General features: G+C 47.6%; 1 protein-coding gene across 2 annotated transcripts in view; it reads right to left on the reverse strand.

Annotated features, from left to right (window-relative positions):
- Positions 1-26,509, reverse strand: part of ITGA9 (integrin subunit alpha 9) — a 354,422-nt gene that overhangs the window by 310,871 nt on the left and 17,042 nt on the right. For both annotated transcript variants that reach the window (XM_068558926.1, XM_068558927.1), the window contains exons 3-5: positions 24,491-24,597; positions 14,211-14,334; positions 1,219-1,286 (exon numbers count right to left, since the gene is read on the reverse strand). In XM_068558926.1, coding sequence (XP_068415027.1) covers positions 1,219-1,286; positions 14,211-14,334; positions 24,491-24,597 — 299 coding nt within the window. The remainder of the gene's footprint in view (positions 1-1,218; positions 1,287-14,210; positions 14,335-24,490; positions 24,598-26,509) is intronic.

Genomic DNA, 26,509 nt, shown 5'->3' on the forward strand with positions numbered 1-26,509 from the left:
CAACTACTGAGCCTGCACTCTAGAGCCTGCAAGCCACAACTACTGAAGCCCGTGTGCCACAACTACTGAAGGCCGCAGGCCTAGAGGCCATGCTCCGCAACAAGAGAAGCCACCACAATGAGAAGCCCGCGCACCATAACAAACAGTAACCCCGGCTCGCCGCCACTAGAGAAAGCCCGCGCGCGTTAATGAAGACCCAATGCAGCCAAAAAAAATAAAATAAATTTATTTTTTTAAAAAAAAGAACAACCAACCACACATTTAGGAAAACAATGAAGTTCATTTCTCCCGTGTAATGTCTGCACACATAAATCTAAGATGGATTAAAGATTTAAATATTTTTTAACCTATAAAAGTGGCAGAATAAAATACACATGAATATTTCATAGTCTTAGGATGGGGATGACCTTCCTAACAGAGAGGTCTAGAATCCAGAAAGAAAAAGACTGACAGATGTGACCAAATATGAATGTTCAAGGCCCATATAGTAAAGACACCATACGCAAACTTAAAAATCAGGTAAAAGACTGGTGAAAAATATTGTAACACATACAAGAGATATGAGATTACTACTGAAAATACAAGATCCTAAAAATCAGTAAAACAACAGTTAAAAAATAACATAATAATGGGCAAAGAACATAAACAGGCAATTTCCAGAAAAAATAAACACAAATGGCCAATATTTGAAAAGGATACTCAACTGCACTAATAATTAGGTAAAGGGCCATTAAAACACAATGTCATTTTTTTTAATGACAAAAATTTTAAGTGTTGGTTAGAGGATGTAGGGACAATGACACACAACTGGGGGGAGTGTCAACTGGTAAATGTTTCTGGAGTGCAATTTGCCAGCATGTGTCAAAATTCACATTTTGAAGAGCTTTCGACACAGCGGTTCCTCTACTGTGCAGCTCACCTACAGAAATGTGCACTTGTGCACAAAACACCACACGTGGGGACCTCTGTAATAATGATGCTAGTAAGGATCTGGCATGGTCCAGCAGCAGCTGAAACCGGTGGGTGTCACAGGCCTTTTCTCCCCCTCACTGTCCCATCCCCTCCCGCAGCTCTGGGTTGTCCTCTGATGAGTGAAGGAGAAAGTCAGGCCCATGGGCCGAGACACAGAGTCTGGACTTTAATCTACCATATGATGGGAAGCCATGCAGGAAACGAACACCCATGAGAGAAGAGAAAGGCCCAAAGAGTGATACCCACCTCAGTGAAGAAGCCCGCTATCCCAGCCTGGCAGGAGCCGTGTTCCTCTCCATACTTCTTCTTATACTCTAGAGGGGGAAGGGAGGGAAGAGAAGCAAACCACAGCCTCATCAGTGTGTGCCAGTCGTGTGCGGAGCGCCTGAGCATGCTGGGCATGTTCTTGAGTGCGGCCGCAGGCCCGGCCCAGGGACGCCGTCCAGACTGGGGCGCGGAGAAAAGTCTCAGGAATCCACCAGACCTCAAAAATCCAAGCTCTGGTGCCATCAGGTAGTGAGGCTGCCAAGTGCCCTGATGGGCTTCCTCTGTGCATGTGGGAAAGGAGAAGCAGCAGACACAGTAATTAGGTGGGAGGCCGGTGACAATTATCTCATTCACTTCAGAAAGGACGGGAGCCCCAGGAGGAAGAAAGAACTGAAAACACGACACAGAGGTGGAATGATGTGGCCGTCCCAGTGTGTGGAGTCCCCTGGGAGACGACCAAGCCTCCCAGAAAGACACTCCATCCAGCTGGAGGCAATATGCTTTCCACCGTACAACCAGAAACCAGCCCTCAGAGCCCAGGGGCCGCGGGAAGAGGGGACTCCACCGGACTGGCCCCAGAGCACGGTGACACCACCATCACTGACACCTCTTGTCTTCCTTGTGTGGAAGGAAAAGGGGAGATCTCTTTTTCCCTCCACAAATGGATACAAATGGATCCAAAAGAAAACAAATGGATAAGTTCTCTTCCCCCACCTGTCCCTCAGTTCCTAATACTCCAACCCAACAAACGGGAACTCTGTTGCTACTGCTTCATTTTTCAGTTGGCATTTTAAGTTTAGCATGTTCCGGGCACTGTGTCAGCTGTACCCACTCACTATTTCATCAATCCCTCATCCCTGGGAGCCCGCATCACCATTTGTTAACAGGTAAAACCCCTGAGGCTCAGAGAGTTTAAGTAATTCGTCCGAGGTCACGAAGCCAGAATTCTATCCAAGTTCGGCAGACTCGGAAATTCACGTTCTTTCACCTCTGTGGCTGATCAAAGGTTTTGCAGTGAGTGATTACACAAAACCCAGAAGGTGACAAGCCACGTGAAATAATGACATGGGTAAAGGCATGGAGATGGAGTGATGTTCAGCTTAGGTGACTCTAATTACATGTGAAACTGACATTGCTGGACAGAGGCTCATGGCTGCCCCTGGGCACCTTCAGGTCCAAGAGACCCAGTAAAATAACCCAGTGACCCCCATGTCACCCCCTGGGCTCCTGACAAGTCTCTGGTTCCATTAAAAGCAATATACTTAATTCTGAAACACAAAATAAATAATACAAAGGAACAGTGAAGCTGTGATTGCAACACAGTGCCACTTCCTGTGGTCCAGAGTTATGTCCTGGAGGAGAAGTAGAAGGGCCCTGGGGAAATACACAGAGGAATTCATTTTCTAACAACACTCACTGCAGAGCCTGGTAACATTCTCCAGTAAGTGGCCATTAACCAACTGCTAAATTACAACGGAATGTCAATGGAGTTACTCCTCTTCCAGACGACGGCTAAATCAGTTCCTCCTACCTTGTCCTGTTATTACAAAGAGAACCCACAGCTCTGCCAGAAAGCAACCCAGTGACAGTAGAACACACTTCTCTGCAAAATCTTGCACCAGGGCTGGGAGCGGGACTTATGCAAAGTCATAAAGAGATCCTGCATCAAATTGTACGATGGCAAGAAATCATAAAGACTAATAAATCCTATATCAAATAGCACAATTGCAAAAGGGGTCAAAATGTCCCAACCGGAACAGTCATATTAAATGTGGAAGGTCCGGCAAAAAGCATATCCACCCACTGACCCGATTGTAAGTCTCAGACAAAAGAAACACAGAAAGGAAATTCAGCCCCCACGAGCTGAAGGAAACTACAGTGCAGGACACACAAGGTCAGCCTCATAAATTTAGGACATGAATAGGAATTATGTGGGAATCTTTCATGTTTTAAAGAAAACAGTCTCAAGGTCTCTTTTGTGACAGAGGCTCCAAAACTAGACGGGAAAACTTGTCTTTCTCTACCTCATCCCCACACTCTGCTGGCGAGCACTGAGTCAGGAGCAGGCCCCGGGTTCCTGAGGTGACCACAGCCATTCTGGGAGCTGGGAGGGTCCCAACCCCACCCCAGGCCAAAGGGCCGCAGGGGAAGCCCTTTGACCAGCACCCCTGCCTCAGCCGGCATCGTGGCACCGTTCAGAGGTCAGCCCGGCTCCCCAAGCTGGGATGGCCTCTTCCGAGGTCTGTGGGCCTCCCTCACACACAGGAAGCAGTCACCATCTCACCGGCTTTGACATTCCTGAAACCCCAGGGACTACTCCTGCCTTCTCAGCTTGCTCTAGAGCAAGGAATCAAACCACATGGGGCTCCTGACTAGCACCCATGGCTCCTGAGAGGACAGGCCATGTTCTGACTGCCCAGAAATGCCTGTACTCTGATTAACCCCTTCAACCTTGAACAGGATCCAGTCCTATGCCTCCTCGCTCCCCACAGCACCACACACTTCGGGGGGCAGCTGTGGCAACTCCAGTCTAGGAAGGCTCCACTGGTATGTGTATCTGACATTTCACATTCCACAGCCTTCCAGAACCCCTCCTCAGCTTCTGTGCCCAGGTGACCTTGTAGGTAAAAGTAAGTGATACCCTCTCCCCATCTCAAAATGTGTTTGTTCATCACATAGTTTATTCAACACCGAGATGAATTCACCCATCTCAGTGCCCCCAACACCAGCCCAGTGTAAGGTACAGTGTGTGCAGGTGAGGCTTTGCTGAGGGAAGGTGTGGGCGCTGCCGTCCGTGCCCAGACCCGAGGCCCCAGGCGGAGATGCAAGAGGATCTGGCACATTCTTTCAGCCACTGAGCACCTGGACTCTCCAACATGCTCGCCTTGGATCTCTGTGCCCCCTGATCTCCCAGCCCTACCCTCTGTCCTCCAGTCCATCAGGTTCTGTGACCTCCACCCCAGCCTTGCTTGTAGAGGAGCTGTGTCCTGGGTACCAGGAATCCTGCTTCTCCAATTGGTGGTATCACTGACCCCAGAGGCCTAAGGATGGAAGTAGGTGTGACTGGAGCAGGGCAAGGACACACAGGATGGATTTTTCTGGGCTTTCCGAACCTAGGTTGACTGATTCTGCCTTGGGCAATTCCATCTCCCTCTTGGGCCTCAAGAGAAACTGCATAGAATATTCAGAACTGGTTCTTCAATCCCTGCCCACCCCCTGGCACGATCCTTCACGGACTGTCCTCAAGGATCTGAGGACACAGATGGGACGGCCCACGCTGGGACATACTGAGCCTGTGTCCAAGCCTGGCCCTCCTGGTACAAAGTGCTCTACTTCTAAAAGCCAAACTCCTGTGAAGAAGTGACATGAGCAGGCTTCACAGAACACTTCAAAGCTACTCCTGATCAACCACATCTTAAGACTCAGCACCATTGTGCGAGCACAGCCACCCAAACCCCAAGTCAAGTTCTGTGCCTGGCCTGCTCCTTTCCAGTAAAAATCAAACACCCACATTGTGCTGGCCTACCAGATATTCAAAAATCCTGATTAAGTGAGAAGTGATCTAAGAAAGAATTTGTAAAGTGAACAAGGCCACACAACAGGTAAACTGGCACCTCAGGGTGCAGTGGTGGCCCTTAGGGCCCAGGCCTGGGCTATGGGGGCTTCCCAAGAGATGCTGGCCAGATACACTGGACCCTGGACCACAGCATGCTTCAGTTGTTTTCACTCTGTTGAGTGCTATTTGCATGAGTTAAGGACACCACTGTTATTTTAACCTGATACCTTCTGCAAAAAAAAAAAAACATATATATATATATATATAATATATATAAATATATACAAATATATAAAATACATATATATTTTAAAATATTTTATATATTTTATATGTATGTGTGTATATGTATGTGTGTGTGTGTGTATATATATATATATATATAAAGGGCAGGTTGTAGTTTCTCTCTAATCCAGTTCTAAAGTACAGGCCTTTCTTCTTCAAAAAAAAATATATACATAGGGCAATCTATCATTCCCGTATGCTAGAAAGCTCGATTTTGCTTGCCTATACTGCAGAAGGCAGGAGAGCCTCTACCACAGAGCTGTGAGAAGGGGGGTGAGCGTGGAGACAAGGGGCTGTCCCATCACAGCATCCCCAGGTCACACACCCTCCCTCTGCGGAGAGGTCCAGGAAGTAGAGGGCGGAGGGCTGGGGCAGGACCTCCAGCCTCCTGTGTTCTCAAGAAGGACTACTCCTGCACACACAGAGGCACCGGGCCACTCCTGGGCACGTCCATTCAGTCTCCAAAGGCCCCGAGGACGTGGCCGGGGACAGAGGACCACAACACGCCAGTTTCCTCCCTCTCCGCTATGCAACAAAACGTTTATCCACCTCAAAGCAGCACGGGAGAACCGGGCTTGGCACGACAGCAGCTCATGGATGCTGTAACAAACCTGACTCTGTTAAATGTGGGGGAACTGAATCAGGGAAGCAAGACGCGGTGGAACGAGGGGCCCAGAGAGCCCTTGCAGGAGCTGGGAACGGGTTGGAAAGCTCTGTCTTTCTGCGGTGGGTGGGTCTGAATTATGTGGCCTGCATCACACACTTTGATTCATTAAGTTGTATGGCTCCTCCAGTCTAAAAATGGTAGTGTTTTCCTTGGTTGAGCTGCTGGTTTTACTAAACCCTGTCTAAACAGCAGGCAATTGAGAGAGGAAAAAAATACTGGTTTCCAAATGTTCATAACCCACAACTCAATGCATGGAACGTACACTAATGAATTTAATTCATTCAAGAATTAGGCTGGGTGGAGTCGCTTCCTGCACCCTTCCCAAGACATTGGCGGGATAAAACCAACCCGTGGAAAGATCAAGATTTACATACAGTGTAACATATATTCTTCCTACTGAGCTCTCTTCCTTTTAACCATTTGAGAAAGTTTCATCTTTCAAAGCTAGTCTTTTTAACACATCAATTTTAAAATTATCTTTCCATAGTTCCTTAGCTTAGCCATGAAATAAAATATCAGAGGAAAAAAATAGCTTTCCAGTCTTAATGTCTGAATTTTTGCTCAATTTCTGAGTGAATACTAACCAACTGATAATTAAACAATTTGATTATACATAAGAACTTATATACAAAACAGAAACAGACCCAGAGACATAGAAACAAATTTACCAAAGGGGAAGAGGTGGGGAGGGATAAATTAGGAGTTTGGGATTAACATACACACACTACTATATATAAAAGAGATAACCAACAAGGACCTACTGTATAGCACAGGAAACTATACTGAATATTTTGTAATAACCTTTAAGGGAAAAGAATGTGAAAAAGAATATATATATTATATATATATTTTATATATATATTATATATTTTTTATATATATTATATATTTTTTTATATATATAATACATATATTTTATACATATATATATATATATATATCACTTTGCTGTAACCTGAAAGTAACACAACATTGTAAATCAACTATACTTCAATTAAAAAACAACAACAATTCGGAGGACAATGAAATCAGGCAGACAGATATCTAGTGATAAAAAGAGCATTTAAATATATAAAACAACCCTCAGTTACAAGAACCACAGCCTAAATGGAAAAAAAAAAAGAAACGTGTTCTGAACTTAAAAGCCACCACCCTTCTTCTGCTTAATAAGACTGTGACCTTCATCAACCTCCCTATGCTTCAGTTTTCTCATCTGTACAATGGTGAAAAGAATACTTAAACCGCCCCCCCATGATGTGATTACTCAGTAAGATCATAAATGGTAAGTACCTAGCACAACACCTGGAACCCAGTAGGTGCTTGATACATATTTGGTGACTCTGAATCTGTTAGTGTCTCTTAAAGGAACGAAACCTAAGACATCCATCACACAGATATGTAATTTTAGAAGAGGAGATTCATAACATTTGAATATCCATAAGGAAACTATTAGATGACATAGTTTAAGTAGTCAATAATTCCACACAATGTATGAAACCATGTCTGAAGTGTAGAATATATTTGTGCCCAAGATAAGAATTCTTAGCACCAAAGGGAAAGCTTGATGGGTCTCCCTGAGCTCCAAGAGCCACTGCCAGAGGCTTGGCCCTGGCTGTCCCCTCCAGCCACCCTCCCTCTCAGGGTCCCCCTCCACATTAATTGGGCATACTACAGGACTGCATCTGCTTTTTTTAATTTGCTGTATTTACTTAAATGAGATAATGTTTACGAAAGCTCTTTGGAAACCATAAAATCCTATGTAAATGTAGAGCTCTTTATTTAATAAAAATTTATGAGGCTTGTTCTTGAATTTTTAAATGGATTAACTTAGCCTTTTATGGTTCTCTCCAAAACAAAAACACAACAAAACAAAACCTCAATTGCTTTTCATTTGTAAATGGATCTTGATTGATTTGTATCCCCTGTGGAGCCACAGCCTTCAACATTAGAAGGGGGAAGAGGAATCTTCTCATCTAAATAGGGGAATCTATTTCCTTCTCTAGAAATGATCTCTGTCTTGAGAGATGCAAAAGCAATTAGGAATTAAAGGCCTAGCCACCCCCTGATAACGAAGAAAATGGTACAGAAATCTTTGGAATCAATGGGACAATTTTAAAGCACAGTAAAATTTGATAAATTAAGACCCCAACAATTCCAAACTTGAGAATATTTAAACATGGCATGAATTAAACTTCAGATCATCTACATAAAGAGAGCTTACCAAGAAAATAAATTGTGCAAATATGATCTTCAAAGGAATTTTTTAAATTATAATCTTTTCAAGGAGTCTTAAAATCAGGTTAACAATACCCAGCTTTCCACCCTCCATTATTCATTAAAGCAGGACCACTGGACGTCTTCAGAGAAGGTTTAAGGACACTATGATACTATTTTAAAAGTTAATTAGAAAATTCCCTTTTATTGAGTACTCACCCTGAGCTAGGAGCTGTGTTAGGCACATTATATACTTCAAATACCTCTCTCTTTTTTTTTTTGGCCATGCTGCGCGTCTTGTGGGATCTTAGTTCCCCATCAGGGATTGAACCCAGGCCACCACGGTGAAAGTACCGATTCCTAACCACTGGACCACCAGGGAAGTCCCAAATACCTCTTAAGTAGGGATTAATCCCTCCATTTTACAGAGGAGGGCACTGAGGTTCAAGGCTGGGGCCGGTGGGGGGGGGGGGGGTTGGGGGTGGTGGTGTCTACCCAAAGTCACCGAATCAGGAAGTAGGAGCTATGGGTTCAATCATAGGAATGAGTGAGTGGTAAAGCCAGATTCTGAAATTAGATCTAATATACAATGGTACCTAATTGCATTTATCAGTGTTTTATTTGGAATACTTTTTGTTAATTTAGCTGAGCTGCTCCCAGATTATTCCATATTAGTGAGAATAAAAAGATGACTTGTTTATAACCCCCCTCCTGCCAAGCTCTGGCTTCTTGCCTCAGTGGACATGAGGTCAAAGGATGAAAGAAATCTCTGCGCTTGATTTTATCAATGCACTGACTTCACTTCGGGGAGTCCTAAAATCCCACTGTAACAGGAAAGAGCTAAATGGGCTTCCAAGTTCGATCTGTTTCTTTGCCTTTAACCTTTGCTTTTCGTTGCTTTTGTTATTATAATCATACAGAATGGCCTGCCTCAGGGAACTCTGCCCCTCTGCCTGAATGTTAAAAGTGCTCCTCTTCAGCTCACGGGGAGACCATCTGACCCCGCCCACCTGTGGATGGCTGCAAGAAAGAAGAAATTAACACATCCCTTCACCGAGGCTGGCCATTCCAGGAGATATTTGCAAAACTTATGGTATTTTTACTTTACTTCCTCATCTCCTCCCCCTCTCTGTGCTATAAAAGAAACTGGCATCCAAACCCCGATAAGATGATTTATCGGAGACACTAGTCTGCCATCTTCTCAGTCTGCCGGCTTTCCGAATAAAGTCGTATTCCTTGTCTCAACACCTCATCTCCAATTCATTGGCCTGTCGTGCGGCGAGCATAGTGAGCTTGGACTCGGTAACACCATAACTTGGTTAATAGCAACTAATGTTTTACAGTGCATGCTTTTTAATTTAGGAAGCGTTTTGCCCATCTGTCACCCCACTAAAGTTCTCATTTTCTCATACATTCTGATATAAACCAAACCCCATATGGTAGTAATGACGATATTCTCCTATCAAATAAACGGTCTGACTTAGGGGTACGCGCCATCCGCTTATTTTACTTTGTGTCCTAAATTCATTTTTGTTTCCCATTCCCTCTACATTTCCTGGTTCCAAACAGGATATTCTGATAGCATTTCCCACCAACCAGAAACAGGAAGCACCCGAAAAGCCAGGAGAAAAATGTCCTTGTGCCAAACCAAAGACGGACTTTTTAAGAAGTGAAAAGTTTGAGACATTGTGGACAGGTGCCCACATACTTAGAGGCTCTCCTCAATTAAATCAACCTCCCAACATTCTGGAGCACGGCTGACCCTCACCGAGACCCACAATCAGGCCACAATTAGAGAACAGCGTGTGGTCTTTCTGAACACTTTCACCTGCATTTTCTCATGAGCTTCTCACAATAACCCTCAGAGGTAAATGCAATGGAGGCATCATGGTGTCCATTCCCACCGAGGGTCCAGCCACAGGGTGAGGCCATGGAGGCAGAAGCCTGGGAGATCGGGCCACACCCAGCCCCACCCTGGGGTCTTTCCACTCTTGCAGAGGAAGTGTCCATCCTCCCCTGCCCAGCACCCACCATTTGTCTTTTCCATGGGCCCCAACAGGCTGCAGACTCTAGGCGGGTCTCTGTTTTTCCAGTTGTGAAATGAAATAATCCTGCCTTAATGCCACCTTGAACGTGGATGCAGCCTGGGCCCTTGCAGAGGTTCCAGGCCATGTACACGGGCATGGAATTCTCTCCCCACTCAGCTCTGCCACTTTGGAAGCATTATGTTCCCGCTCTGTTTTCCCCTGTAGATGGGGAATTTCTTGGGCTTCATCCATCAGGCACTTGGCACAGGGTCTAACAGGTACTTAATAAAACTGAGTGGACTCTATCCCTGGTAGACAAATTAGTTGCCCTATAGTAATTAACAAACACTTGCTTGGCAGACAGTACATTAGCACATAATATGGTATATTAACATATATGTGCTTATTAGCATATACAATCTTCCCTCAGTATCCATGAGGGCTTGGTTCCAGGATGCCTGCAGATACCAAAATTTGCAGGTGCTCAAGTGCCTTATATAAAATGGCAGAGTACAGCTGACCCTCCACATCCTTGGATGTGGAGGGTCAACTGTAGTATTTTATATATATATGCATATGCCAGCCATTGCTCTAAGAACTTACAAGCTCTAACTTAATCCTCTCCACAGCCCCTTGAGGTAGGTTAGGCACAAGAGGTTAAGTCACTCATCTGAAGTCACAGCATTAACAAGTGGCAGAGCCAGGACTGGGACTCTGACGGTCTAGGCCCAGAGTCTGTGCTCTTAGCCACCACTCTACTTGGCCTCTTGATTGTGCAGCATGTGAATAACAGAATGGAAGTTAAAACTCAGCCTGAGCAAGCCACCCCACATCTCTGGATGTCAGTAAAGACAAAGAGGCCAGGCTGGGTGATATCTGAAAGGTCCGGTCAAACTCCAAAATACTTGTTGTACTTCACTACCATATGACCCCCCAACTGGAACAGACGGCCCGCGTTACTGAGTTTTTCCACATTAAGAGAAAATAATGGTTGCCTTAAGAGCTTAAGTAGGTTTAGTTTAGACCACCAAACAGGGAGATGGAGATCCCAAAGCAAGAGCACAGGCAAGGGCCCTGTGGCCTGCATCCCCCACCTGCCAGCCCCTCTTCTAGAGAAATCTGAGCATCTGCCACACCTCGCCTCTTACAGGACCAAGAACTACAGAGGCGTTCCATTCAGTCCCCCATTGTTCTAAGGGGCTGCTTATACCCCGATGCTCCCCATCCCGGCCCCACCCCGTACTCCTCCCTGGGCACTGAATGAGTTAGGATACAGAAGTGTGGGTGCCCGTGGTAAAGAAGGATTGGGCAGGGCATGACCACTTTGCTACGTTCCTTGCTGGCTCCAGCTGGTCATCATTAAGTCAAGGAACAACCATAGAAAAGAGTGATTCTAGAGGCCGGAGCCCATCCCACAGCCACTGTTGCACGAGGAATGTGGGTTCCTGTGATGAGCCTGTGTCAGTCAGCTATTACTGTGCAACAACCAGGAAATCTCCTTGCAAACAATGACAAGCATTTATTTCTCCCATGCACATCTACAGGTCACCTAGGGTTTGGATGACCTAGCTGGGCTCTGGCTGCAGGTTTAGGGTTTGGGTCTGTTCCACACGTCTCTCTCCTGGGACCAGTGAGCTATGGGGAACACGTTCAGGTAACAGTCCGAAACACCCAGAGGGGTGGTCTCAGAACTCACACTCTACTGTGAGTGACAGACATGTAGAGCAGACATGACTCAACCTGCTACCTGGCCCTGTGGTGCCCTCCTTGGCTCACGGAGGCTTGCACGTTCCCGCCAAGGTCAGGCCAGAGCTACCAGCAAAGAAGACAGGCAGGTGCTCTTGAGAACACCAACACCCAAAATGTTCATGTTCCCCTCCCTCATGACTGGACCTTTGGGACAGTCCAGTCACCCTCTCTTATTTTGAGAGGGTGAACAACTGGCTCCTATTTAAATCTCATTTAAACCAGAAACACCAAAACACAAAACAAATCCCCACTAACCACCAGGAGACAAAATGATTTGCTGAGGTCAGACAAATGAAAATTCAAAACCCAGCTCTATCCACCACGTGCTTTTGAGTGACCTTTGACAATTTACTTAAACGCCAAGTCTTAGCATCCTCATCTGTAACAGGAGAAAGGCAACACAGAACCCCCGCCGCCAAGGGGGCGCCCCCAGGTCCCCTCGGCCCTTACCATTTCTGTGACATGGCCTGACTGCCACCTGCCAGCACCTGCATCTCTCTGCTTGGGGGCTTTCCCCGCCCACACACGTGGCAGGACAGGATGTCCAGTGGATACAGACCCATCCCCTCATCCCTCAGGCAAGATAATTCTGAGGTATGTGTCCTACGCTGGCCCAGAGATTGTATCCCAGTGGCCCAGGCTGGTAACTTTGTGGGGACCACACCCCTCATGGGCCGCCTTCCCCTCCTTTTCTCACTTTCCTGCTCCCCACTGGTGTCTTATGGAATAACTTCCAAAACAAACCACTTCCAGTGATTAAGGCTCCGTGCTTTCACTGCTGGAGGCAAGGGTTTGATCCCTGGTTGGGGAACTAAGATCCCCACGTGCCACATGGCACGGCCAAAAAAAAAAAAAAGAGAGAGAGAATATATAAAGTCCCCAGACCAACCCCATTCTACTGCTGATCCCGCCCCCCCCCCCAACTGCCTGATAACAGATCCTTTAAAAGTGTAAGCCACAGTGGCTACAGGTACACATGGACATGTGACCCCAGCTCCCTCTCCAAAGGGCTGTCTTTTGCTTTCTGATGCTTACGGTGGTGTACAGGGGAGTCACTAGGGATGGCAACGTGGCCCTATTTCACAAGATAACTTCTGAGAAAACCAGAGTGCTGCTGGTCCTATTGCATAATTAGTTGGGTTCTATCCCCACAGCCTCCATCGTCCCTACTGATTCCCTCACTCCTCCCAGCCTCACAAGCTACCCAACGAGTTCTTCCAGGGCCTTTTCACTTTTCCTCCTGGAAAAAAAGGAAGCAACCAGCTGGGGCAGTCAGCACAGTCCTGGCCCCTCATCTGTGTCTTTACACGACCTATCCCTCCTCCTCTCGACTGATCACATCATCATCTATTTTTCAGATGAGGTTTTTCTTCTGATGGGGGTAGTACAGAGATAAACAGGGCCAGAGTTCAGTTGCCTAGCACGGTCCTGCCAGAGCTGATCAGATGCTGACATGGGATCAAAGAAAGGGTCCCCCTCACAGAGGAGAGGGTCCATGCCTCCTGCAGGGACCTGGCCTTTCCCAGAGCCCCTTTTCAATGGCCAAAATTTGAAACATGGGAAAACCCAGGGAGGCCCAAGGGAAAGGTGGCCACAGGCTAGTGGAGACTTCTGTCCAAACAAATAAATTAGGGGGAGAAATAAAACATAAACAGCCAAGCACTTAGCTCACTTGGAATTAGGCTAAGCAAACCCTGAGAGCACAAGCTGTAAAACTACAGTAAATGACACTGAATCCTTAAAGTTCAAATTCAACTGAGCTAAGTCATGATAGGCTCAGTGGTCCCCAGCCCAGGCATTAGAACCATCTTAAGTAGGGAGCCTGAGAAAACATTCTCCTTCCCAAACCCCAAGTGCCCCTTGGTGAGGAGCTCTTAAAACCACGCTGAGGGTGCACCCAACTCTCCAGCATCTGCCAGGGTGTGCAGACCGGATGAGAAGGAAAGCCAGACTTGGGATGTCATGACGTGACTGAACCCTGGGCCTTCTCTTCCCCCTGCCTCAGGACATCTGTCCACAGGTATGGCCAGGAGTTGTCTCGGGAGCGTTATGACCATCTGGGAGCTGCATGGGACTGTGGAGACCATCTGAGCCAACCTCTGAATTTTCATGGGGAGGAAACAGGCCCAGAGAGGGAAAGCAAGTTTCCCAAGGCTGCACAACATCTGGCATTGTCAGGAAACCAAGAGGCTGGTGAATTTCAGTCTGAGACTTCATAAAGCTTGGGAAGCGCCATGGGCTCTGTGGCACAGATGGACAAGGCTGGGCAGGGTCTGGCAACGCTGCCCCTTCCCATCTTCCTCATTACCTGATCCTCGGACACCAAAGGGCCATCTGGGGACACGGTGCAGCCCTTCTGTTAGAGTGTGGAAAGCCGGGGAGAGTGTTCGGATGGTGGTGTGGAGATGGTTGGGGGTTGTTTGGGGCGTGACATGGGGTCAGAAAGCGAGAGGGAGGATCAGTCAGAGCTCACCTTCATAGCAAGGGATCAGCGTCCTGCCTTGGGCCTGGAGGTTGGATGGAATGATGTAACAGAAGCCGTGGGGCAGGATGTGGTCTGTTTCGTAGTAGATGTTCTTCCAGCGGTGGGCACAGGCCTAGAGGACAGAGAGAGGTTCAGAGCAGAAGAGTCAGGCCCAGGAGGTCACAAAGCAGAGCCCGGCAGTGCCAGGTGGTTCTGTAGGAGGAGAGAGGTGCAGAGGGGCCAGGAAGCCACTTCCTCTCCCATCCAGCCCAGGTACTGTGCTGGGTGGGCATCAGCAAACTGCGAGAGCCTGGGGAGCGCCCCTGGGAGCGGCAGACAATCAACAAACATACAAACAAATGGGGATCCTAGCAAGTGCCGGAAAGGAAAGACGCTGGGTTATGGACTGAGAATCTGGGAGTGGGGAGGACGGTTTTCACCTGGAGGCCAGGGGCAGCCAAAAGGATGAGAAAGAGCCAAACACACTGGGCACAGAGGGAAGTGCTCCAGGAGGGAATATCAGGGGCAACAGCGAAGAAGGCTTAGAGGGTCCAGAGAAAGAAAGGAGGCCCGTGGGGCTGCTCTGGAGGGAGTTGAGGTCAGAGAGGGGACAGGGGCCAGGCCCCGGAGTCTTATAGACCTTGGGGATGACTGTGACTTTAGTGGATGTGATGACAGAGGGTCTTACACAGGCAAGTGGCATGGTCTGACTCACAGTTTGGAAAGATAACTGGGCTGCCGAGTGGAGACTGTAGACAGGCAAGGGTGGAAATGAACATCAGGTGAGAGATGCTGCTGCCTGCACCAGGACAGGGGCAGTGGAGATGGGAGAAGGGGGTGACCTCACGATATAGAGGTGGAGCTGATGGGCCCAGGGACCCACCAGATGTGGGGAGAGCAGGAAAGGACGGAAAAGGAAACCAGGCAGAGGATAAGACAAGCACCCAATACCCGCTTCAGGGCCCTCGGGCCAGGATGGATCCGCTGTGCGTGCCCCACACATGCACCTGTTCATTCCTCCATCAAGTATTTACTGAGCACCTACTATGCGCCAGGCTCTGAGCTGGGCACTGAAGAGGCAGCAGTGAACAGTCACAGGTCCATCTGGTGCAGCAGACAGACTCGAGTCCTCACCAAAGAACATACTGAGAAAAAGCCAGAGACGAGGAGTGCTGCTCCACCCAAAACAGACCCTAAGCTTCAAGGTGCTACCTGCTTGCCCACGGAGTAGACATCGGCCTCCATCAAACGTGAGACCCTTCAGAATCACGTGGAAGCCTTACTAAATCACAGACCGCTGGGCCCCACCCAGAGAGCTGGCTCGGCCAGTCTTCAGGGCCCTGAGAATCTGCATTTCTAACAAGCCCCCAGTTGAGCCGAGGCCACTGGTCCGTGGAGCACCTTCAGGAGCTCCTTTTCAGGTTCAGGGCAAAGCATTCAGTTAAACCATACGAAGTTGCTGATATTTGACTGTTTTATATCATAAATCAGAAGTAAATGTTTGTTGACGGTCTTTTGAAGTAAATTTACATACAGAAAAATGCACAGATCTCAAGTGTACCATCTAATGAGCTTTGACAAATATACTCTCCTGTAACCAAACCCTTAGCAAGATATAGAACATTTCCATCTCACCAGGATGGTCCCACATGCCAGGAAGTGGCCTGGGCCTCTCTGAGGAGGTGACATCTGAGCAGAGACCTGAAGAAAGTGAGGGAGCAACTGGGAGGGGCCCTGAGGTGGGCGAGAGCTTGGCACATGCGAGGAGGTGAGACCGATCCTCTGGTCAGCTCTGGAGGGGAGCCTCTGGGGAGCACTGGGGTCGAACATGCCAGGAGACACCTGGAGGGAGGGCAGTTCTGGGACCCAGAAGCAGGAACACAGACTCGCATCCTTCCCCACCAGCACTGGACACACCCAGCCTCACACTCGAGCGCACCCGGCGCAGCTGGTGAGGAGCCCAGCTGCTTCCTGCAAAGGTGTGCGCTCTGCCTAGCCCCGCCTGTTTCTCGTGGACATTCACACTCACTCCTGTTATCAGGTTGCTTCACTCTGGCCAACAGACGCATTTTCTTAAAATACTGCATTTTAAAATAATCAAAGTGTTTCACGTCTCTGTTTGCATCAAACACACTCTTTTTGTAGGCTGTAACATTCAGCATTTACATGGTACACATCTGACCGCTTCTGTAACCCTGGAAGGTGGGGAGGTGTCTTAGAATTCCATTTTCTGTACAGGAACCCTGGGTATCAGAGAGTGCTTTGCTTAAGTTCCAGAGCTGGTAAGTGCTGCAAACAACACAGGAACCCACATTTCAGAGTCCTCCTTGTCTTCCTAGAAAACATTTCCAACTTATAACTCCCAATACCCACCTGAGAAGCCATCAAAACCCACCCTTTCAAAAACAAAAACAAAAAAAAACAAACAAAAAAACCCCCACCCTTTGAGGCAGGTCGGGTAGCTATTGCCCTTAGAGCCTCTCCACAGGTCTCAGGACCCCCGAAATGACCTCTCTGGGGTCGAACAGGATGCCCAGGCCCTGGGCGGTGGGGGAGCTCTCCAGGGCCTGGCTATCCCTGAGGTCACTCTACAAAGAAATTCACTGCCTGCCAGCCTCTCTGGTCTTCATCCCTTCAAGCAAACCGCCCAAGGGCCCTTGACAAGGCTGCTCTCTGTCCACGGGAAAATGAGGACACTCAGAGCGGCGAGAAACCTCAGCTGACCCACACTTGCCTCCTACCCTATGACGTTAATCTCATTGTTCCTTATACTGCAAACCACCTTCAATCCTCCCCGCGTGGTACTATTCTGCGCTTCTAGCACATTTCTCAATAGACTGAAATGATATCAGGCAAGAAGCTAAACAACAGTATCACTCGGTGGATCATCACTCCACTCCACTAAGTCTTTTAATTTTATTTTATTTCTGACCAAATTCTGATAGTTTGCAAATTTTAATCACTTACCATCTAATTAGCTGGTACATTAGTTATATTTTAGTTTATGGATTTGGCAAAGCTCATGGGCTTACCATGTTTTACTGTATTTCTGGGTTAGAGGGACCGAAAAGGGTCGAGGCGGGTGCTTACCATGACGCACGCTGACTCTTGTAAGGATGGACTTTCTGTGTTTAATGTCTAGCTTATTGTCTTATTGATTGATTGACTGATTGATGGCTGTGTGGGTTGCGGTGTGCGGGCTTCTCACTGCGGTGGCTTCTCTTGTTGCGGGGCACGGCTTTAGGCGCACGGGATTCAGTAGTTGTGGCTCGTGGGCTCTAGAGTGCAGGCTCAGTAGTTGTGGCTCACGGGCCTAGTTGCTCCGTGGCATGTGGGATCTTCCCCGACCAGGGCTCGAACCCGTGTCCCCTGCATTAGCAGGAAGATTCTTAACCACTGCGCCACCAGGTAAGCCCTATTGTCTATTTTTTTTAAGTGGCATAAACTATTTAAGGAGTGATCTTGGGGAATTTCTAGAAGATCCAAAGATTGCATTTCACAATAAACTAAACTAAAATTAATGCATTCTGTGAGGTCAGAGATCAAAGCGTCAAAGGCAGTTTGCGTGTAAGAAAACAAGGAAAAGTGTCTCTGAACATAAATCACAGAAAGAAAAGACTTTGGTTAGTCCCAATTATCCTTATATATACACGCATGTCAATCTGACTCCTACATTAAGAAAAATTCCTAGGGACTGTCTCCAAAGCATTAATATCTCCATCAATCTCTCCAAATGAATTCTGCTGTGAGGGAGGCAGGGGGTGTGGGCAGAGCAGGCAAGACCAACAGGAGAAAGAGAGCACCCTCTGGAAACAGCGAAACTTATTCCAACTTGGATTCCAAAGAATTATAACAAAAGAGGGGGGAGGGTCTAGGACCACCCCAAATCTTTTTTTTTTTTAACATTTTATTGCAGTATAATTGCTTTACATTGCTGTGTTAGTTTCTGCTGTAAAACAAAGTGAATCAGCTATACGTATATACGTATATCCCCATATCCCCTCCCTCGTGCGTCTCCCTCCCACCCTCCCTATCCCACCCCTCCAGGCGGACCACCCCAAATCTTAGCATCTTACGTACTTCAGGTTATAAGGGCTGTTCTTCCTCCCAAAAGGATAAAGAGATGAGTATATTTCGAAGGGCTTTCTTGTATGGAAACACATGTCCTTCCTGGGGGTGGTGGGTACTGGGCCTTTCCGACGGCTCAGCCACAGCGGCATGTACGTCTCCCACCCCACGCGCCGCACCGCCCCCCCGCCACCGCCACTCCCGCCCCCTCACCCTCTTACACATGCATTTGCCATGCACAGATGGCCAGAGCTTTCCCATGCCTCGGGTCCATCCAGCACAGGCTGGGCCAGGCCCTGGGCCACTGAGAACAGGGGATGGAGGGGCTCAGGGCCCTGATGCCACAGATCCCACCCCCCCAAAGAAGCTTCCCCTCCAAGGGAGGAGGGAATGGCCTGGGAGGTCCAGGGAAGGTGACTTCTGGGGTTCTGGGAAACTCATTCTGAAAATGTTCACCTACTGAAAACTCATCTAGATGTACACAGATGATTTGTGCACTTCCCTGCATGGATGTGAAAGCTCAACAAAAAGTTCACTTAAAAAAAAAAATCAGGAAACAAAGCAACAGAAGTAAATGCAAAAGTGTATCCTGTGGCTTTGAAAAAATGGACAGATGAGAAGTGGTGAATAGATAGCAACTGCCCTGATGCTTGGAAAGGAAACAGCCAAGAGATAGAGCTGGAGAACACCGCTTCCTCCCAGAAGTCAGCTAGATGCTGACTTCAGTTGTTGTCTGAGGCTTGCAGACTCTGCTGAAAAGCAGAAATGTCAGACTTGAACATTGTGAGTTGCCCTCCCAGGTCCAAGAGACGACTCAGTGCCCGTACTGGGTTTGTTGGGTGGTTATGACCAGAAGTGATTTTTTCCCCCTAAACTGTCATCTGCTTCTGGGAGTGCGGGAAGGGAAAGGGCTTGCCTCTAATCCCAATGCGGTGTTCACTCCAGGTATCACTTGTTCCCTGGGGCAATGGAAGGAACCACAACGTGCGTGGATCCGAAACTGGCAGGTACTGAGCCAGGGGCAGCCTGCCAGACCAGCCCAACGTCCTGGGTCTTGCCAGAGCTGGCTGCCGGTCCATGGGGCCAGAAAATGCCATGTGTCATGGAGATACCTGACTCCCTGTCACAGCTTTCAAACTCTCCATCTGTTCTTTACTTTTAAATCAGCACCAGATGCCATTTTCAAAAAAAGCCATCCCACCTCTCCCTCTTCAAGCCCAACCTTGGAATCCAATATGATGCTCCTTGGGCATACAGGTGTCATGCCCACACCCCCGGGCACCTCCCGAGTTCTCAAAACATATTTGAATAACACATATCTTCCTGTTCTTAATTTTAAAATAAATACCTGCCTCCCAGAAAGCTTTGACAGGTAGAAATAAGACATTAAAGAAAAAGCAAATGGATATGAAGCCTCCAAAACATGAATATGGACTAGGCGGCCACTCCTTGGACCCTGTTGTCACCTGTCATTTCCTAGGAGCAACCTACATCCTTTGCCTCAAGCTTCCATCAACTGCTTAGAACCAGCCACCAAGAAGAGATGGCAACTAATTTCGTTTCTAATTGTTTTAACAGTGACGTTCAGCCCCTATATTATTCAAACACACTTTCAGACCCACTCCTTAGAAAGACCTTCTCCACGTGCTGAGAGTTAAAAGGGTAGAAGATATGGTCTCTATACCCAAGTGGTTTCCATTAGAAAGGACATATAGGGCTTCCCTGGTGGTGCAGTGGTTAAGAACCTGCCTGCCAATGCGGGGACACGGGTTCGAGCCCCGGTCTGGGAAGATTCCACATGCCACGGAGCAACTAAGCCCGTGTGCCACAACTACTGAGCCTGCGCTCTAGAGCCCACAAGCCACAACAACTGAGCCCACGTGCCACAACTACTGAAGCCCACGCACCTAGAGCCCGTGCTCCACAACAAGAGAAGCCACCACAATGAGAAGCCCACGCACCGCAACAGAGTAGCCCCCGCTCACCACAACTAGAGAAAGCCAGCGCACAGCAACAAAGACCCAATGCAACCAAAAATAAATAATAAATAAATTTTTTTAAAAAAAAGAAAGGACATATACACAAAATAAGTCATGCACATAAGGTAACGACATAATGCTGAGTTCCTAATGACACAAAAGATGCCAAGCTTGTTCTAGACAGCACCGTCACTGATGACAGGCTTCATGGAGGTGGCAGAGTCTAAACCAGGGAAGACAGAGTGGACTGGGGACAGACGTTTCCTGGCAAGATGGCACACGTGCAAAAAGCCACGAGAACAACTCAACAAAAAAAAATCCAATTTAAGAATAAGCAAAGAACTTGAACAGACATTTCTCCAAAGAAGACATACAAATGGCCAACAAGCACATGAAAAGATGCTCAACATCACTAATCATTAGGGCAATACAAATCACAATGAGATACAATCTCATACCCATTAAGAGGGCCACCATAAAAAAAAAGTGTTAACAAGGGCATGGAGAAATTGGAACTCTCCTCTTGTGCATTGTCGGTGGGGATGTAAAACGGTACAGCTACTGTGGAAAACAATATAGAGGTTCCTCAAAAAATTAAAAATAGAATTACCATAGGATTTAGCAATCCCACTTCTGGGTTTATATACAAAAGAACTGAAAACAGGATCTTTTTTTTTTTAAATTTATTTATTTATTTATATTTATTTTTGGCTGTGTTGGGTCTTCGTTTCTGTGCGAGGGCTTTCTCCAGTTGCGGCGAGCGGGGGCCACTCTTCATCGCGGTGCGCGGGCCTCTCACCGTCGCGGCCTCTCCCGTTGCGGAGCACAGACTCCAGACGCGCAGGCTCGGTAATTGTGGCGCACAGGCTTAGTCGCTCCGCGGCCATGTGGGATCTTCCCAGACCAGGGCTTGAACCCGTGTCCCCTGCATTGGCAGGCAGATTCTTAACCACTGCGCCACCAGGGAAGCCCCTGAAAACAGGATCTTGAAGAGAGATTTGCACACCCATGTTCATAGCAGCATTACTGACAATAGCCAACACGTGGAAGCAGGACTTCCCTGGTGGTCCAGTGGTTGGAACTCCGCCCTTCCACTGCAGGGGGCCCAGGTTCGATCCCTGGTCAGGGAACTAAGATCCTGCATGCTAAGCGGCATGGCCAAAAAAAAAAAAAAAAAAAAAAAAAAAGACGTAGAAGCAACCCAAATATCCATCAATGGATGAATGGATAAAGAAAATGTAGTACATACGTACAGTGAAATATTACTGAGCCTTAAAAATTAAGGAAATCCTGTCCTATGCTACAATATGGATGAAACTTGAGGACACTATGCCAAGTGAAATCAGCCAGTCACCAAAAAAAACACAGACTACTATAGAGAATATTAACCACATTGACAAAACTTTTAAAATGTAACATCGGGGCTTCCCTGCTGGCACAGTGGTTAAGAATCTGCCTGCCAATTCAGGGGACACGGGTTCGAGCCCTGGTCCCGGAAGATCCCACATGCCACAGAGCAACTAAGCCCGTGAGCCACAACGACTGAGCCTGTGCTCTAGAGCCCACGAGCCACAACTACTGAGCCCACGTGCCACCACTACTGAAGCCCACGCGCCTAGAGCCCGTGCTCCGCAACAAGAGAAGCCACTGTAAGAAGCCCACACACTGCAACGAAGAGTAGCCCCCGCTCGCCACAACTAGAGAAAGCCCGCGCGCAGCAACAAAGACCCAACACAGCCAAAAATAAATAAATAAAATAAATAAATTTATAAAAAATTAAAAAATAAATAAAAATGTAACATTAAGTGAAAAAGCAAAAGGATGTATGCAATATTTTTAGGTAAAAAATTTTAACTCACACACACACACACACACACAAAAGACAAATGCCTCATACAAATGGAATCATGCAGTATGTAAAGTTGCCAAACTCTTAAGAAAAGGAAGTTGTGGGGAGGGGGAGAGGGCGAGTTATTGTTCGATGGTTTAGAGTTTGTTTTGCAAGATGAAAAAGTTCTAGAAGTCTGCTCTACAATGATGTATATATAGTTAACACTACTATACTATACATGTAACAGTGGCTACGATGGTAAATTTCATGTTGTTTTTGACCACAATATTAAAAAGCCATGAGGAAAGCAGATGCTGCTGGATGCCCGTCCTTCCCCACCCTCCCACCCCGAGTGGCTTATTAAATAGATGATGCAGTAACTGTGTAAAAGATGAGAAAATTAGCTTTGCATGCAATGAATTAGAACAGGATAATCACAGCACCATTGGCACAAACCCTCCAGCTCTGCCTTCTTGGCTTCTTTGGCTCAACTGTCCCTGTGATCCTCATTGCTCTTCATGTCCACAGAGATGGCCCCCTCCTGATACTCATTTGCAAAAATGCAGAACCCTCTGGAAATAAGCTCTCAGCCACGTCATCCTTCCATGGGGAGGGGACATGTTTTCACGGGAGTAACCACTGGATCTAGGTTCAAGGCTCTCAGGAACCCTACGTATTTTGCTGTCACCAGGCCACTACCTCCTTTGTTCTTAATATTGACCTCAGGGCCACTGTGATTTATAGACGGATCAGCTTCTTCCCTTCCTTCCCATAGGATGGCAGACAAGCCTCCTGGGGCCTGGTCACGCGGTCAAGGTCAGGCCACCACCTCTGGGGGAAGGCAGAGGTTGGCGAGGGTCCAGGGCAGCAGGTGACAGTGATTAAAGGGCTGGAAACCGAGGCAAACTTTGGGATGGGGGCCTCCACAGGACCTATGCTGTCCAGTAGGGAGGCCCTCTGACGCTGCAACAGCATCCAGCTGCTTCCTCCCTCCCCAAAGGGGTCCGACGGCAAAAGGCTTAATTTGTGCTGACAAGGCACGTGAAATTCAGACCAACAACCCCACACAGAGAAGTCTAACACAAAATGGACTCCTCAGGGAGGGGTCAGAAACACTTTGCCTAGATCCTTAAGGAAAACCTGTTTCCCCCAGGGATTAAATGTATGTGAAACCCTCAGCTTTATAGCCTGTGGCCCAGAGAAAGCCCTCCATAAACAGCAGCTAGTATTATTTTCCCTTCTTGATCTCATGCTTTTACAACAAAAATCTTTATACACCTTCCAAGAAAAGGCCTATGTCAGATACATGAGTACATGTACATGAAAACATCCATCCAGCTCCCCACTGAAATTGTGCATGTTAAGAACTTTAGTGTTATACCTCAAGAGAGAACTGTAAAAGACAAAAATGGACAAAACAAGACCTCTGGGTCAGTGAGAGATTCTGTTGAGGCCAATACAAAGCTCTACAATGATGGAAATGTTTCCTCTGTGCCAGCCAACACAGCAGCCAGCAGACATCTGTGACTACTGAGCACTTGAAATGTGACTAGAGTGACTAAACTGAATTTTTTAATCTAATTCTGATACATTTAAATAATGACTGCTTTATTGGGCAGTCCCAGCATATCGCAAGTCTCAAGGGCAAAGACGTCTTTTTCCTTGCATCTCCCTCAAAGCACCTAATGGATCAGAATATATCACATGCACTTTGGGAGGGAAATAAATGACTATTTTAAAACAACGTATATGTATTTCATAAAATATCATACTGTGTAGGAATAAGTAGGAATGAAGTACTGATATGCACAATATGGATTAATCTCAAAAGTATTCTTTTGAGTGAAAAAAAGCCTTACACACAAGAACACACACTGTAGGATTCCATTTATATGAAGTTCCTGAAAAAGCAGAAGTAACCCACAGTAATACACATCATAACAGTGGTTGCCTTGAAGCGGGAGTAGTTGACTAGTAAGAAACATAAGAGAACTTTTGGGGACAACAGAAATATTCTATATCTTGATGGGTGGGTGGTCACACTAGTGTGTACAAATGTCAAAACCCAAACTGTAATCTTAAGATCTGTGCATTTTATGTAAGTTATACCACAATTTAAAAAGATACCCACAAGAAAATGCTTATGTAATGAACGAGATTTGCAAAGTACTTTTCACCTACATTTCATTTGTCATTTTTCAATAGCCACATCTCAGCACCCTGGACAGACACTATTAACATTTGACAGACGAAGAAAGTAAAAAGATTAATCATTTGTCCAAGTAGTAGTCCAGAAGAGGCAATCTCAAAGCCATGCCCTTATTGCCATGCCATCCAGCTTTCCTAAGGGGTCAAGGTCATTCATTTTCAGGGTGCCACCCTCTCCCCATGGCTCCCCCAGGAGGCCTTACCAGCACGCGGCCATCAGCCTTGGGCTGCCGGGCCAGGCTCACCCCCATCCACTCATCATCTCTGTCTTCCCGGCAGGTCTTTCCACAGGGCATGCCCCGATTCTTCCCTGGAGGAAAGAGAGAAAAGCCAGGCTTGAACTGAGGAATGCTGTTCTGCTGTCTGCTTTCCAGAGGGCAGTCTACAACCCAAGTGTTTGTTACTGTTACCAAACGCAGGACACTGTGCCCGATGCACAGTGAGGCCAAACAATACGAAAGTCGGAATTGGGAACAGAGAAAGGTTTATTGCAGGGCCCTGCAAGGTGACAGGTGGCTCAAGCCTTAGAAAACTCGAAACTCCCTGAAAGCTTTCAGCAAAGCCCTTTTATAGGAAAGGTTGGGGTGGGGAGGTTGGTTAGTTGTTGGAAGCTTCTTGGTGTCAGATCCTTTGTTCTTGAAGTCGGGTCATGGTCAGGTCACGATGTTCCCGTAAACGTCCACCAAACAAATGTTAGTCTCTGTTCTGACAAGAAGGGGCAAGGTCCCAAGGCTCAACTTTTGCCCTCCGAGGTCCAGGCCTCGTTAAGGGGAGGGGTCCCTGCGCGGGCCGGTCACCCTGCCCGGGTCCTCCCGCCAGTGCCCAGCCCGGCTGAGGAGGCAGATCTCAGCTGGCGGCGCCCGCAGGGCCAGGTCCCCAGACCCCGCCCAGCCGTCATCGCTGAGGGAGCCAGGCGCCCAGGACCCAGCCGGCCCTCAGGCTCCTCAGGCAGCCCAACTGGGGGCCAGGTCCCGCGGACTGCGACTCAGGGTGACCGCTGCCGCCATTAGGTCGCGGAGGTGGGCATGGGGCAGAGGTTCGCCGCTGCCTCAAGGCCGGGGCCCAGTGACAAGGGCTCTGGAGCCCTGCAGGACACAGCCCTCGGCCTGTCCCCGGGCCCCCAGCTCACCCGCCGGCGGAGGCCGAAGGGCCTGGAGGGCCCCGGGGAGAAGGCCGCGATCCCCCCGTCTCCACACTCTCCGCCGCGAGGCCCGCTGCCCTGCTGACCCTGCGGAGCGGTACCTCTCACCTCTGCGCTACGGCTCTCGCGCTGAGGGTCTCGCGGTAACGGCCGCGCGGCTGCCCCGCCCCTATTACATTACCAGCCCGTAAATAAGGAACTTGTAACAAGATGTAAATTGACTCCACCACCACGTATGTTGTTTAATTCAGTCAATTTTTTTTCATAGCAGACTTTCTCAAGGAAGGAAGCAGTACATTGATTTAGATTACAAAGTAAGCTCCTTAATTTGTTATATACCAGTAACAAACAGCCCACAAACCAGTCGTAGACACCATGGACACCTCCCCTATTTCTGCTAAAGAAAATCATGACAATTCTTCATTTAAAAAAAATAATAGAAGATCTTGAGGGGAGAGGACTTTGGAGAAAGTGAGGTCTTGAATTGATGAGTACAATAAAATATAGCTCTTACTTATTGAGAACCTACTATGTGCCAAGCACTGTTCTGTGTATTCATCTCTATTATCTCATCAATCCTCTCAAGGTAATCCTTAGGAGATAGCTATCTTCCTTCTGATTTTACAGGTGAGGCAACTGAGGCCAAAGAGGCTCTGGGACATTCCCAGTAAGTGCCAGTGAGTAACTGGCAAAGCTGGGCTCTGAACCCAGGCAGATCTGACTCCAAAGATGATATATTTTCCACCAGACCAAGTGGGCTTTTAAAAAACATCCCTCAGTCATATCTTTTCCTACTTAAAACATAAAACCTAAGATTGCTTTTAATGGCCTCCCACCTTGTACGTAGGATAGAATCCCAACACCTTACCCCAGCCTGTCGGGCCCTGTGTGGTCCAGCCTCAGCCCACCTCACCAACCTCCTCTGCTTCCACGCTCCCCTGCTCACCACTCCAGTGATGCTGTGCTTGCTCTGAATTTTAAAATGGCACAAACTTTCCTCCACTTGGAGGTTCTGCCTCCTGTACCTGCCCGGCTTACTGCTGTGCATCTTTCCAGTCATTGTAAAAGTCACCGCCCCAGA

Source organism: Eschrichtius robustus, chromosome 12 (genome assembly GCF_028021215.1).
Source record: "Eschrichtius robustus isolate mEscRob2 chromosome 12, mEscRob2.pri, whole genome shotgun sequence".
NCBI classification, from domain to species: Eukaryota; Metazoa; Chordata; class Mammalia; order Artiodactyla; family Eschrichtiidae; genus Eschrichtius; species Eschrichtius robustus.